This window comes from Varanus komodoensis, unplaced genomic scaffold, assembly GCF_004798865.1.
Source record: "Varanus komodoensis strain SLA01 unplaced genomic scaffold, ASM479886v1 scaffold10, whole genome shotgun sequence".
In the NCBI taxonomy this organism is placed as follows: Eukaryota; Metazoa; Chordata; class Lepidosauria; order Squamata; family Varanidae; genus Varanus; species Varanus komodoensis.
In genome coordinates, this window is record NW_025335269.1 from 2,163,172 (window position 1) to 2,176,295 (window position 13,124).

The window sequence follows — 13,124 nt, forward strand, 5'->3', positions numbered from 1 at the left end:
CTGGCCTTCAGTTGACCAAAGTTGGCCCTCTTGAAGTCCCAGCTTCTAGTGCTCCACCTGCTGCACATCCCCAGTCCCCTGATCTCAAAGCAAAGGATGGAATGATTACTCGCACCCAGAGCTCCCCTAATCTGTACTTCATCTATCAGCTCCTCCCTATTGGTCAAGACCAAGTCAAGGATGTTTCCCCCCCTCGTCACCTCTCGGACCCTCTGTGTGAAAAAACCTCCCTCTATAGCTTCTAGGAAGCAATGTGGCCTGGCTGTCACCTCTGAGTGAGTCTCCCAAGTAATATCCGGGAGATTGAAATCTCCCATAATTACTGTGTCTCTCCCCCGAGATATCCTTAGAATCTGGCCTGTAAGGACATCATCCAGGGTCTCAAGTTGACCTGGAGGGCAATAACATACCCCCACTGTCAGGTCTCTTTCCCTGTCAAAACCCCTAAGTTTCACCCAGACTGCCTCTACCGAATCTCCATCTGTGCTGCATTTATCTCACTGCATCCTATCCCTTCCCTGATGTATAAAGCCACGCCCCCACCTCTCTTTCCCTTCCTATCCTTTCTAAAAAGGTGATACCCTTCTATGTTCACATTCCAGACTTGCCTTTCATCCCACCATGTTTCTGTGATTCCCACCAGATCATACCTTCCTATTCCCAGGAGAGCTTCAAGCTCTTCCTGCTTATTACCCATGCTCCTAGCATTGGTGTACATGCACCTCAACTCCTTCCCATCGCTTCCTTTCCTTGGAGTTCCCAGCCTCCTCCTTGCTCCCATCCTCCCTGATACCTGGCCCCTTTCTGAAGGAGTCCTGTCAGTCCCTGCAGTACCTCTAAAACCCTGCTCCCAGAGCCCTGATCCTCCCCCTACACTTTGGAAGAGAGAGATGCTGCTAGAAGCAGAAGGTTAGAACACTGTTGTAAACCACCCAGAGAGCTTCAGCTACAGGGTGGTATTGAAATGAAATAATAATAAAGAACCCCTCCCCAACACACACACACACACACACACACGAATACAGCTGAACCCGATCTGGTGTACACCAGATTTGCTGGACTGTAATTTCTAGGCAGCATAGCCAATGGGCATGCTGGTTGGGAGTGAGTTGCAGTCCAATGCATCTGGAGGGCACCAGGTTAAGGAGAGCTGCTTCAAATGCATGCATGTGCACGTGTGTGCATGCGTACACACACATACACTAAAGAAAATACATGGTGGTTGCAGGTTAACAACCACCTAGAATCCAAATGTAGGTAGACAGAAGGGCAAAAGAGGGAAGGAAGTGTAGTGACAAAAGCAATAGGGAACAGACATACACAAAGACCCTTAAATGCATAAAAGATTCATTTCCGCATGAGGGTAAGGACTGTGGAATTAAGGCGTAGTCACAATAAACTTTTGATAAGGGATCTGAAAGAACAGACAGAAAGCATTATGTAGGTGTTCTATGAAGGGAGTTCTATGTCTAATGGTAGCAAGGAGCAAAGGGAAGATTAGTTTAAGAGAAAAAGATCCCTTTGGCCATCCCAAGGCCAAGCAGAGGCATATCAAAACAAAGTGACCAGACATATAGTAAGGGACAATGTTTGCAGTTTAATCTTCAATGCACTGAAAATCCTTCTTCTTGTAGACTGGAATTTTTGGGCACTGTGAGAACATTGCTTTTAAGAGTTATTGACTGGGTTCACAGATCACAGTAAGCCAGTGTGGCTTATAAGTTAAAGATGGTTTGTTGGGTTGTCTGAACTCAGCAACATTGTTTTTTAACCACTCTGACCTTGTCCAGATTTGTTCACAATGGCTTATTGTATTGTGTGAAGTCATTATGATGGAAATCTGGTATTTACAACAGACTCAACTGAATGTGTCACCTTTTTCTTTTAAGAACTACAAAATAAGACCAACAAAGAACCTGGTGGCTTTCATGAATTATGTTGCAGGCATACCTCGGTTTCTCAACGCTTGCCTCCAAAGCATCTTTCCTATGATGTTTGTCCATACAACCTTAGTTTCTGTTGAATTTGCTTGAAGGATGTAGGTGTCTTGAGACTTTCTTCTTCTTCGAAACCAGATTTCAAATCTTAGGCCACTATCTCCAACATTTTCTGTCATTCCAATCTCGGCTGTCTACAGGTCAGTATGAGGAAAGGAAAACTGCTTAGTAGCAGGAAAATATATCAACTTTGATAAAAACTTGTATATGGATTATTTGCATTAATATGGGTTTTTAGCTATAGAAGCATAATTTTGAGCAATACAGATTAAAACTGCAGCCAATTTTTGCTGAATCACCAGCTGCCTTTGGCTTTCTTCAACTGTATGGAGAATCAGAAGAACTGAAACAGGTTTTGGAGCTGCAATGTATTACCAAATTCCAAATCACTTTTATGTATGTGCCTGTTGGAACTGGACATGGAAAGATGCACAGAACAGGTTTATGGCACTGGAAGAGAACATGACCAGGATTCCCAATTAACTCCATCCCCATGCATTGAGGTGAAGGGAAACCTAACACAAGAAACTGTTGAGGACATCACCACACGTCACCACAGTGATACAATGGTACTTTTGAGGTACCCAAAGTGGATCCCATTCCAATCTTTGGCCCTCATCCAGGCAGGTGCTTACAGATGCTTTCCTCTTCTCCTGAGTCTCATGTACTACTAGTTGGCAATTTGCAGATATCAAGATATATAGTCAGACCAGAAATATGCACACATTGCGTATGAGTCAGCAAAACTTAAGCACTTTGAAGTCACCTTGGTTTGATGGAAGAGGTTTTATCATATACTTATGTCTTCCATTGAACTCAATGGGAAACCAATGGTACAACCCAGTACATAGGGCTCTTATTACATTTCTATCACACCTTCCATCTGATGAGTTCAAGGTAGTAGGCATATCCATTCCACTCTAGCATAGACCTACTTAGTTGCATCATGCCCCACCACATGTTCTACTGGGCATGCAACACCATATGCTTTCAAACACAAAGGAGCAACTTACCTTAAATGACTGTTTGTACATGTACATGTCATATCCACCATCAATCTTTTTTGTTTTACTGAACAGGATGAGGTCTTCAAACAGGAAAACATGTCTCAAATACTTCTTTCTGCCACAGTACACAATAAACTCATCTTGGCACCTCAATTGCCCTTGTTCTTTCAGATTGACCTGATTTAGAGAAAAGAGATGCATCTTTTTCTCAGTTAGGCTGAGATGATTTCATTAAACCAAAGGTTGGGTGGGGCATTTGTTCCCTCAACAATATGAACAGAAATAATAGTTAGACTTTAGTGTAATTTTCCCCAAACCAGGCTGTTTATGTTAGCCTGAAAAAGACATAGATGAGTAAATGCCAGCTGCCTCATCTGGGAAGTACCTTGTCTTGGCCCTCCTGGCTTAAGGAAGTACCTTCCATCTTCTTTAGACCTAGAAAATGAGCCCCCAATAATACCCTGATTTTCTCCATACCACAGAAGCTAGTGCTTGCAGAAGGCCCTTTTGCACAGCATAACCAGTTTTTACAATGAGGTAAGGCCAATCATGCTATTGGCCTTGCCAGCCTACATAAAGCCTCTAATGGCCTCAGCTCTCTGCTGAAACCACATTCTTCCAGAACTCAGCCAGCAGAGCTCATTGAGAGCTTCTCTATCTCCCATTTAGAGAGGTCTGCTTTGACCTGACATGACTAATCTGATTTGACCTCATTTTGCCTCACTTGAGGTGTTGAGGTTGATGTGGTTGGGGGAGTTTCTGCTTGATTGTTTCCATTTCCCTTTCCCTTGCAAGCTCAGACCCAGTAGACCAGTATGCCTAAAATGGACATCATGATTCTGAAGAATTGCTCTGAAATGAACAGTGACACAGTATGCTAAGCCTTCAACCTCTTTTAAAATTAATTTTTCATCTAAAACACAACCAAAAACTCCAACTAAAATAGAAACATATAACATTAAATATACAATTAAAACAGTTCTTAAAAATACTGTGCCCCTGCACCAGGACTATAGGATACATGTTACAGATATAAAAACTCATTCAAACATTCTTTCAGGATATTTTCCCCTTCCAAAACTTCAATGATTCTTTTTATAGTTCAAATACTTTCCCTTAAAAAAAACATATTCAATAAATGTGACCCAAATCCCATTAAATTTATTTTTCTTTATATACTCTTATCTCTAATATTAAAGTTAATTTATCATTAATAGCTATATTCCAAACTTCTCTACACCAATCATGCAATTGATAATCATATTTTACTTTCCAGTTCTTAGTTATAATTAATCTCATGGCAAGTATTAAATTTGATATTAATTCCTTATTATTCCAACTCTATTGTTTCTTATTGAAAATTGAAAGGGCATATTTCTATATTTAAACTTAATATTTTACTACTATCTTTAAAAACCTTTTTCCAAAGTTTCATTCACATTCCCACCACATATGAAAATATGTACCCACTTCATGACCACCTCTCCAACATAAATTGGAATATTTGTTATCTATACAATTCAGCTTTACTGGAATTTACTACCATTTCCATATAATTCTAGAAAAAAATCCTTTATTCTGATGTACATTTTTATATCCTCTTCATCCAAATATTCTTCCAATCTTCATTACTGATATTCTTTCTCAAATCTGTTTCCCATGCTGGTTTAAGTGCATCCTATTGATTCTTTTCTAAGAATATACATTTTACTTATTATCCCTTTCATCTGCATATTTCTTGTTTTTCCTTTTCTATAATCGTATCTTCAAATTTTGTATAATCCCTGTATCTGCCTCTTTATCCATTCTCTAGTCTAACATTCTAATTGAATTACATTCATTGTCGTCAACCATTCAGTCATTTCTGATCCTTGGCCACTCTGAATCATTGCTCTCCATGCCTCATTGTCTCACACTGTTTCCTTTAAGACCACCGTGTCCATCCCAGTGTCTTTCTTTATGGTGTCTAGCCCACGGGTGGCCCCTTCTCCTTTTCCTGCTGATCACTCCCAGCATGATTGACATTTTGAGTGAGTCAGCTCTCATGACATGACCAAAGTATGACAGTCTTTGGTGAGCTTGGTTTCAGGAGATATTTTTGGCAAGGCTCGGTCTAGGACTTCTTTGTGATATTTGCAGACCATGGGATGTGCAACAGTCATCTTTAGCATCACAGTTTGAAAGCATCCACCCTTCTTCTATCTGCCTTTTTCAGAGTCCAAAATCACATTAAACCAAGTTATTTTAATCTTTAACACTGCTTTTATCTCACCATTTTTATTCATTTTCTCTAACCAATCTTTTAATCTTATTATTTGATTGTTCTTTAACATTTTTCCTAAAATCTCTCTCTCAAATTTCATGGAAACTCTTCTAATTCAGTAATTGGACATAATGATGAGATTGCTGGCATAAATTTTTCCTTTTACTTATTCCAAATGTGTAATATATTTTTACGGAAAGGATTTTCTACCTTTTAATAATATTTTATTATTGCATTTGAAAAAAGGTCTATCAAAGATCTTTCTAGTTGAAAAAATTCTAATTTTAACCATATTACCTTATTGGGTTGTAATATGATATCCGGTATGTGCCTCAATTGATTTACTATATATTATAACTTTACATTTGGCATACCCAATCTCCCTATCTTTTGTGATTTATAACAAGTTTTTAAATTTATCCTTGCTTTTTTATTCCCATTACAAAGCTCATAAATCTTATCTTGCCAATAATTTAATTCTTTGTTTGCTTTCTTAATTGTAACATCATAAATAATAATAAAACATCTTAGGCAATATTTTCCTCTTACATAACCCTATTCTGCCAAACCAAGATAATCCAATCCTCCTCAATTCATTCATTTTCTCTTTTATTTAATTTCTCAGTTTGTTGAAATTATTCTTTTTTTAAATAGTCTGATTTTTCGTTAATATTAATACCTAAATACTTAATAACTCTAAGTATCTTACCTTTAAATTTACTCCTATTTTTTCTTTCTTTCTTTTCCTTATCACTATCAAATAACATCATCTCTGATTTATCTCCATTTATCTTTAAACCTCCTATCTCTTCAAATTCTTTCAAATGTAATCTGACCTGATCCAAAGCTTCTAATGGATGGACCCCTTATTGTTAACAAGGCATCATCAGCAAATAGGCTAATCTTGATCTCATTCTTGAAACTTATACCTTTTATTGAATCATTATTCCAAATATTGTTTGCTAGTAATTCTATGACTAAAGAAACAATATTGCAGAAAGAGGATGTCCTCGTCTAGTACCATGGCCTAGGATATTTCCTCAAGTTTACCATCTTTTACTATCACATTTGCTACATTACCTGAATATAGTTGTTCTATTGCACCTCTAAATTGTTTTCCAAATCCAAATGTTTTTATTAATATCTTTACTATTGGCCATTTCACACAATCAAAGGTTTTAAAAATATCTAAAAATATTATACCAGCTATAAATATCCCTTCACCTACAACCAATAATACAGTCAAAACTCTTCTTCTCGTCAAATCTGCCATCTGTCTCCCTACTGTAAAGCCACTTTGATCCATTTTGATATATTTATCAATAAATTTATTCATTCCATTCACCAATATCACTGCAAAAATATTTTCATCTTAGTTTATCAGCAATATAGGTCTCTAAGATCAGTCAAATCTTTTTTAGGCTTATGAATCAAAACTATTGTAGAATATTTCCAAGAAACTGGCATATTTCCTCCTAATATTTATTAAACACAGCTTTTAATTTTGATATCAAAAACTTTTAAAAAGCTTTATAGTATTCTGGACCTAATCCATCTATCCAAGGAGATTTCTCTATTTTCAACTTATTAATACTTTCTTCTAGTTCTTCCGCTTTAATTTTGTTCCATTAGGTCTATGTCTCTCTGTTGTAACCCCTCCCCTACATTTTTCTCTATATACAATCTAACTTTGTCTAATGATAATTCTTCACCTGTATATAACTTGGAAATAATATTGAATACTATTTATTTGTTTGTTTATTAAATTTGTATAAAAGCCACCCATTAACGCTTTCTGGGTGGTCATTACAATAAAATAGTGATAATAACATTAATAAAATAATACAATTAAAATATTGTAATAAATAGACAAAACAAAACAATATATATCAAAAAAATAAACAATTAATAAATTAAATTGAATTGAATTAAATTAAATTAAATTAAATTAAAAACCAGTGCTGTCATATAGATAGTTTAAGTAGTACCATAGGTGTGTTGAAAAAGGAACATTTTCATCAGGCATCTAAAACTCAATTAAGTAGGTTCTTGAAGAATCTCCAATGGCAAGGTATTCCATAATTGGGGCGCCACCATGGAAAAGGCCCACGTCCTTGCCTAGAAACCTATAAGGAGGCTTCCATTGATTATCTTAAACAACTGGCAGGTATGTATGGAGTAAGGATTATATTAAAGATATTGCACTACTGCCTAAGACTGATGGAAGCAATTAAGCAATGGGGGGGATGATGCTTCCCTCCCCCTTGACAGAATCATAAGAGGCCTCATTGAATTTTTTTTTAACTTATCTCTCTATTTTCTCATGAGCAACTTTTTCTTATACTAATTAGCAAACTTGATGAGTACATTTCCAGGAAACATTCTTGATTCACACTTGGACTGAACCATCTTTCTATGTCTTCATGTTCATATTATTCATCTGGGAACACTTCTTTAAGCCATTTTAATCTGTCTCTCTTTATTGATGTTCATTCCAAGACATCTTTCAAATGAAGATTGGCTCTGCAATTTTGATCCTGCAATGCAATCATCCTTTTTTCCATTTCTGTTATTCTTTTTGATTGATGGTGTATCTCCACTGTTTTGGCTTTAGTCAATATTTCTGTGCTGGGATTTAATATTCAAAGCCGTACTTCAGTTCTTCCAAGTCTTTAGCATTATTTATTTTCTGCTTTCATCTGCATAACAGATTAACCATCTCTTGTGTTGATTTCTGCTTCTTCCATTTTTCTTTCATTTTCCCCCATCTTTGCTCCAAGGTCTTTTAGTACTCATTAAATTTTTCACTCTCCTCTCTTAGCTCTGCAATACCTGACTCAAGCATTCTTAAGGCCTTTCATTTCTGACTCCATCTCTTTTTTTCCTTGGACTCCTCTTGAAGTTCGTTCCTCCAATTTTAAAGAAACAATTCTAGATAAAGAGAAAACTGATGTTTTCTTGATTTCCCACTTCAGATTTTTTTGTGGCATTCATTAATCAACCAGTAGAGAGGGCACTTCAACCATATTCTTCTAGTCATAATGTAAGATGCCAACTTTCCTTTTTTTCCTGCCCTCTTTTATCTGTGAAATTCTCTGCAACTCCTAAGTTATTAAATGTTCATCTTTACAATCATATCTTTGATACTCAGTTCAAATTAGTCAAACTGTTGCAGGATATGTTTTTAGCCTTTAAAACAAACTTTCAGAGCCTTTTCCCCTGTGCTGGGATGAGTCCTCACTGACAGGGAAACACTTAAATTATTTACAATGTGATAACTGCTGTTTCCTTATTTGTAGCTCCACTTAAAGCTCCAGTTAAATGTGGATCATTTTCATTTGACTTACTCAAGAATCAGGCTGTTTACAGAGGGATAAGCTCATAAATTTCGTCTAGGCAGCTAGATTGACACATTAAGATGAAACCTGTGTCATAACCAGAAGCTGGCAACACCTCTAAGGGACATAGATTTGGTCAAGGGGCTTGCACTCTGCTGCTTATACAAGCTTGTAATATAGGTACTAATTGCATGTGGGGCTGAAAAAAGATGGCTTTCCTGATGTTACCTAAGTGAATGAAATGAGATCTGAATAAGGACCTTTCTGGCTCACAGTTTAGTAGCTGTTATACTACACTGGATAACTATAGCTACAATAAATAAAGTGGCTTGGAAAGCAGGAGAGGAAGTTGGAATCTGGCTACACTTACATCACATCCTCTGATAGCATCCATTGCAAGCAAATCATTCCCATGGCGAAGCTGAAACTTGACCATTTCTTCAGCAGCCCGGAGGGTATTGAGTTCCTGCTCTTGACCAGCCGAGCATTCCTTGATCAGATCCTTCAAAAGGAGTGCATATTTGCTCATTCTTTGGATAGGTTTCAGCAGATAAGAAGCCAAATTCATTTTATCACCCAATTCCTGTTGTTTATTCTGTAAGAATATTATGGGCACAAATAACCATTAAGTGATGAAGTACCACAAAAAGTTTAAAAAATCTACCAGTGGAATTAAAGTAGACAAAAGTAGTAGTTACTTTAAAGAAGGTATTTCCATGGCTTATTAGCAAAGTGTCTGACTGTGGCTTGTTCTTGCTGTATAATGCATACATCCCAAATTGTTCTTCCTGAAATAGTAAAAGATACAGTTCGATGCTTAAATTTGTTAATTAACAATGAAGCAAATCAAAGTTAATTTGTGACGCTGACAGTGTTATGAATATATTTTCTTTTCCTTTTTCAATTTTATATTTCATACATTTATTTCTGACTGGGCAATACATAAACACCAAAGAACAACATATTGTAACAAGTACATGCTAAATGAAGAAGTCTATATTCTACAGTATGATCTGTAACTTACAAATTATTAAGGTTTTAACAATGTCCACTCTCTTACCAAATAATGGTATTTCTCCAAAATGAAAAATGACACTTTAGCAGTCCCAGCACAGAAGTATATTTGTTTACATGAGATTTCTTCACTTTTATGGAGTTGTAGTTCAAACTAGTAATATAACTTTATGGATTATTCTTTAATTGGGAACATACATGAAAGTAAAACTGTGAATACTTTCTGCAAAATAGTGGAAAATCTAAAGTGCTTGCAGTAAGGGAATGCAAACAAAAACTATGAAATTAAATTTGCAGTAACACTGGATGAAAGAACAAATCCTGACCATTTCTCAAGAAAATGCCATACTTTTATTTGTCCAGCTGGCATTTAACTGGACAAATCAAAATCTGCACAATCAGTCCTAGCAAACTGTTTTCTTTTCAATTGTATTGTTTACATTATTATGGTTAAATTCAATGAAACAATTCTGGTGGGCACATTAAATAGTAAGTAGCAACATACACATAAAATGATAACATACACATAAATTGAAATAAAAAGATGAGACTAAGAGATTGTCTCTGTTGACCTGCAAATACAACTCCATTCCTGAAATGCATTAATCCAGAAGGTAGCAGTATGGCTGACTTTGACCCTTCTTGCTACCTGTAACACATTAGGGTCTATAATGTAGGGACTACTTTGGCAGGAACAAACTGGGGATGATAGGCCAATTTCAGCTCTGAAAAGCAACACAACAGAAATCCAGAATATTTCCAAAGAGAAGTTGTCAAGGAGCTGGTGCTGTGGTAGACAGAGTATAGAACTTTAACGAGGAAGACCTGGTTTCAAATCTTCCTTCAACTCAAAGCTCATCAGAAGATCACAGTCTAGTCACAAACTTTGCCTAACCGAGGGATTGCTGTAAGGATAAAGAGAAGGAAACATTCTTTGAAGGGAGGCTGGAATAAAAACATAGTCATAAACAGTAGCAGCAAAACCCTGCTACCCTGCTGAGGAACAAGTGTTACCCTCTATTGCCAGTGTGAAATGGCCACCTTGTATGACTTTGTGCCATTTGATGATATCACAATGGGAAGGAGCTAAACAACCTGATCAGTCTCTGCTGCTTAGAATTTTCCATCTTGTTTCTTGGCAACACAAGCTGAGTCCTTGGGAATGGTTAAGCACATTAAGAAGTAGATCAGTATGGAAGATGGGATCTGCAACTACACAAACACGAGTGATGGTATTGACTCGATTAATGTTGACTGCTAATGACAGAGTGAGGTGTGTTAAAAGTGTGTGCATGGGGTGTGTGGGGGGGGATACTAGGTTTCAACTGAAACAAAGTATTAGTACTAGTAGTAGTAAATACTGAAGGAAAACTGGGCTAACAATAGACCCTTGCTTTTCTGGTCATTAACTTTAGGCAGAACATATAAAAGCATTTTATGAGCACTGTTTAATCTTTACAGCATATCTGTACGTTAGAGACATAATAAAATTTTAACTACTTCCTTTTAGCCAGTAGAGAAAACTCAAGCTAGGTCACTAGGTGAGATGATTAAAATAGTGACTGAGAAAAAATTACTTTAAAGACCCCAACTTAATTTGTGGGATATTAATTATACAAGGGGAAAGCTGGGGATAGGTTAAAATAAGGAAGACCTGGGCACCTCCACCTCAATTTAAGCATGGCCCCATTGATTTAAATGGAAGAGGTTTCAGAGGAGATAATTAACCCTTCAAATGAAATGCTTAACCTTGAATTAGGATAACCTGAAAAGGTTCATTTACATTTATCTGCCTAATTTCTTTTCTGGGTGTCATTCCCACAGTGGACTTCATGCAACTGAAAGCTGCAAAAGCTGAAATCAAGCAGATATTTTCTGTCAGCAGATGGGTAATGTTTGAAAACTAGATGGACTGGTTAGGGGACAGTGCCACATATAAGAACTTCTGTGGAATAAACTGAAGGTGCAGAACATTCTTAAAGTAACCCCATTAGCAAGTGATCAGGGAAAAGAGATTTAAAACTATTACGATTTTTGAGAGGCAACAAAGTGGAATATAGTACAAGCAGTGGGTAAGAGTTTAATTCTCCTAGATTGCTAAACTGAAAATAAATGATTATTTAAATGTACACCTCCATCAGTAGAAGCAGAATACACTATGTTACCAGTACATTGTTTTTTAAAAGGATTTTTTTTCTGCCAGAAATTCCTTTTAAAAAACATTTTTGGTGATGGTAGGGAATTCTTCAGTTGCCCAGAAGTGATTTGTGATCTAACTGCTTAGGGATACTTTTTAAATATGGTGAGCAGTATATAACTCCATGGAAGAAGAATGAATAAACAGATGACTAAATAAAAATATAAGGCAATCAGAGCAGACAACAAGGGAAATAACCCTAACCCTATTTAAGGCTCTTGTGATAGTTATTTCTTTAAAATATTTCTTGACCACCTTTCAAAGCATGAACCCTCCTGAAGCAGCTTACAATAATAAAATTATTACAATAAATAAAGATGGTAATGAAGTGATTAAAGTAATAATGAAGGTAATACACAGTAATGAAATTATGGCAATGAACACCAGAAGGTGAGAGAAGCACAAACTGCATTGTGGCTATCCCAGCCACCTGTCCTAGCAATGGATAGAACAGGGCAACTGGCATAACATAATGAGATGCATGTATATAGTGCGCCTCTTGTGTGAATTTGACAGTCAGCTATGTTTCTAGGGGCAACTGCTACTTGTCACCAGTGAAACAGGAAAACTGAAAAATTGCAGCTGTGCTTTAATAGATGGCATGCATGCCTTTCCATGCAATAAAACCACAGCAAAAGAAGGAAGTCTTTAGCAGGAAGGAATCATGTGGAGCTAAATCTAGTGGAGAGATGAAGTAACACTTGGCAATCCTCTGTACAAACATGTATTAAAGATGGAAAACAATGGCTAAACTAGACAATGTAATGAGAAAAAAGATAGCAATTATGTCCCAGATATATAATTTTGTGGCCAATTCAACAAGAAGGTATTTCATACTCAGAACATGCTTCTCAGTGAAAAACAAGACTTACGTGTCTGAGAAAACAGTGGCTAACCCGCAGTGGGAAGTCTGTACAGTGTTCCAGTTCTTTCAGGAAATAGTGACAATGGAAATTGTAGAGTTTTTCTAAATTTCCAAAGATGATGTTCCGCTTCCCTCGCAAATCCTGGGGTAAGTCATCTCTTTCCATTTCTGGGAAATAGCTGTCGATGATATATCCTAAGGATCTGACATATTCTCTCTCTGTAGTAATCATCTCATCCATTATGTGGTTCACTTTATTGCTGAAAGAGGCAGAAGAACTCTCTGGAACACATGCTGACAATGAATCTTAATTAGCTGTCACATGATAATGGAGGAAATTTTAATCTTCCTTCACAGAATGAGTTTGGGGAACCTATCATATAGGGGAACCTACACGTCAACCTCTTAATGATGAAACATACATGCAATTGTCCATTCATAGA

The 13,124-nt window shown here is 36.7% G+C and overlaps 1 protein-coding gene across 5 annotated transcripts in view; it reads right to left on the reverse strand.

Annotated features, from left to right (window-relative positions):
• PLEKHG4B (pleckstrin homology and RhoGEF domain containing G4B) overlaps positions 1 to 13,124 on the reverse strand; it is a 175,054-nt gene that overhangs the window by 37,549 nt on the left and 124,381 nt on the right. For all 5 annotated transcript variants that reach the window (XR_006416860.1, XM_044452637.1, XM_044452660.1 and 2 more), the window contains 5 exons: positions 12,689 to 12,941; positions 9,304 to 9,393; positions 8,976 to 9,200; positions 3,011 to 3,181; positions 1,951 to 2,131 (listed from right to left, as the gene is read on the reverse strand). Coding sequence is in view for 4 of the 5 variants with exons in the window: in XM_044452637.1 (XP_044308572.1) it covers positions 1,951 to 2,131; positions 3,011 to 3,181; positions 8,976 to 9,200; positions 9,304 to 9,393; positions 12,689 to 12,941 (920 nt within the window). In the remaining variant the exon portion in view is untranslated. The remainder of the gene's footprint in view (positions 1 to 1,950; positions 2,132 to 3,010; positions 3,182 to 8,975; positions 9,201 to 9,303; positions 9,394 to 12,688; positions 12,942 to 13,124) is intronic.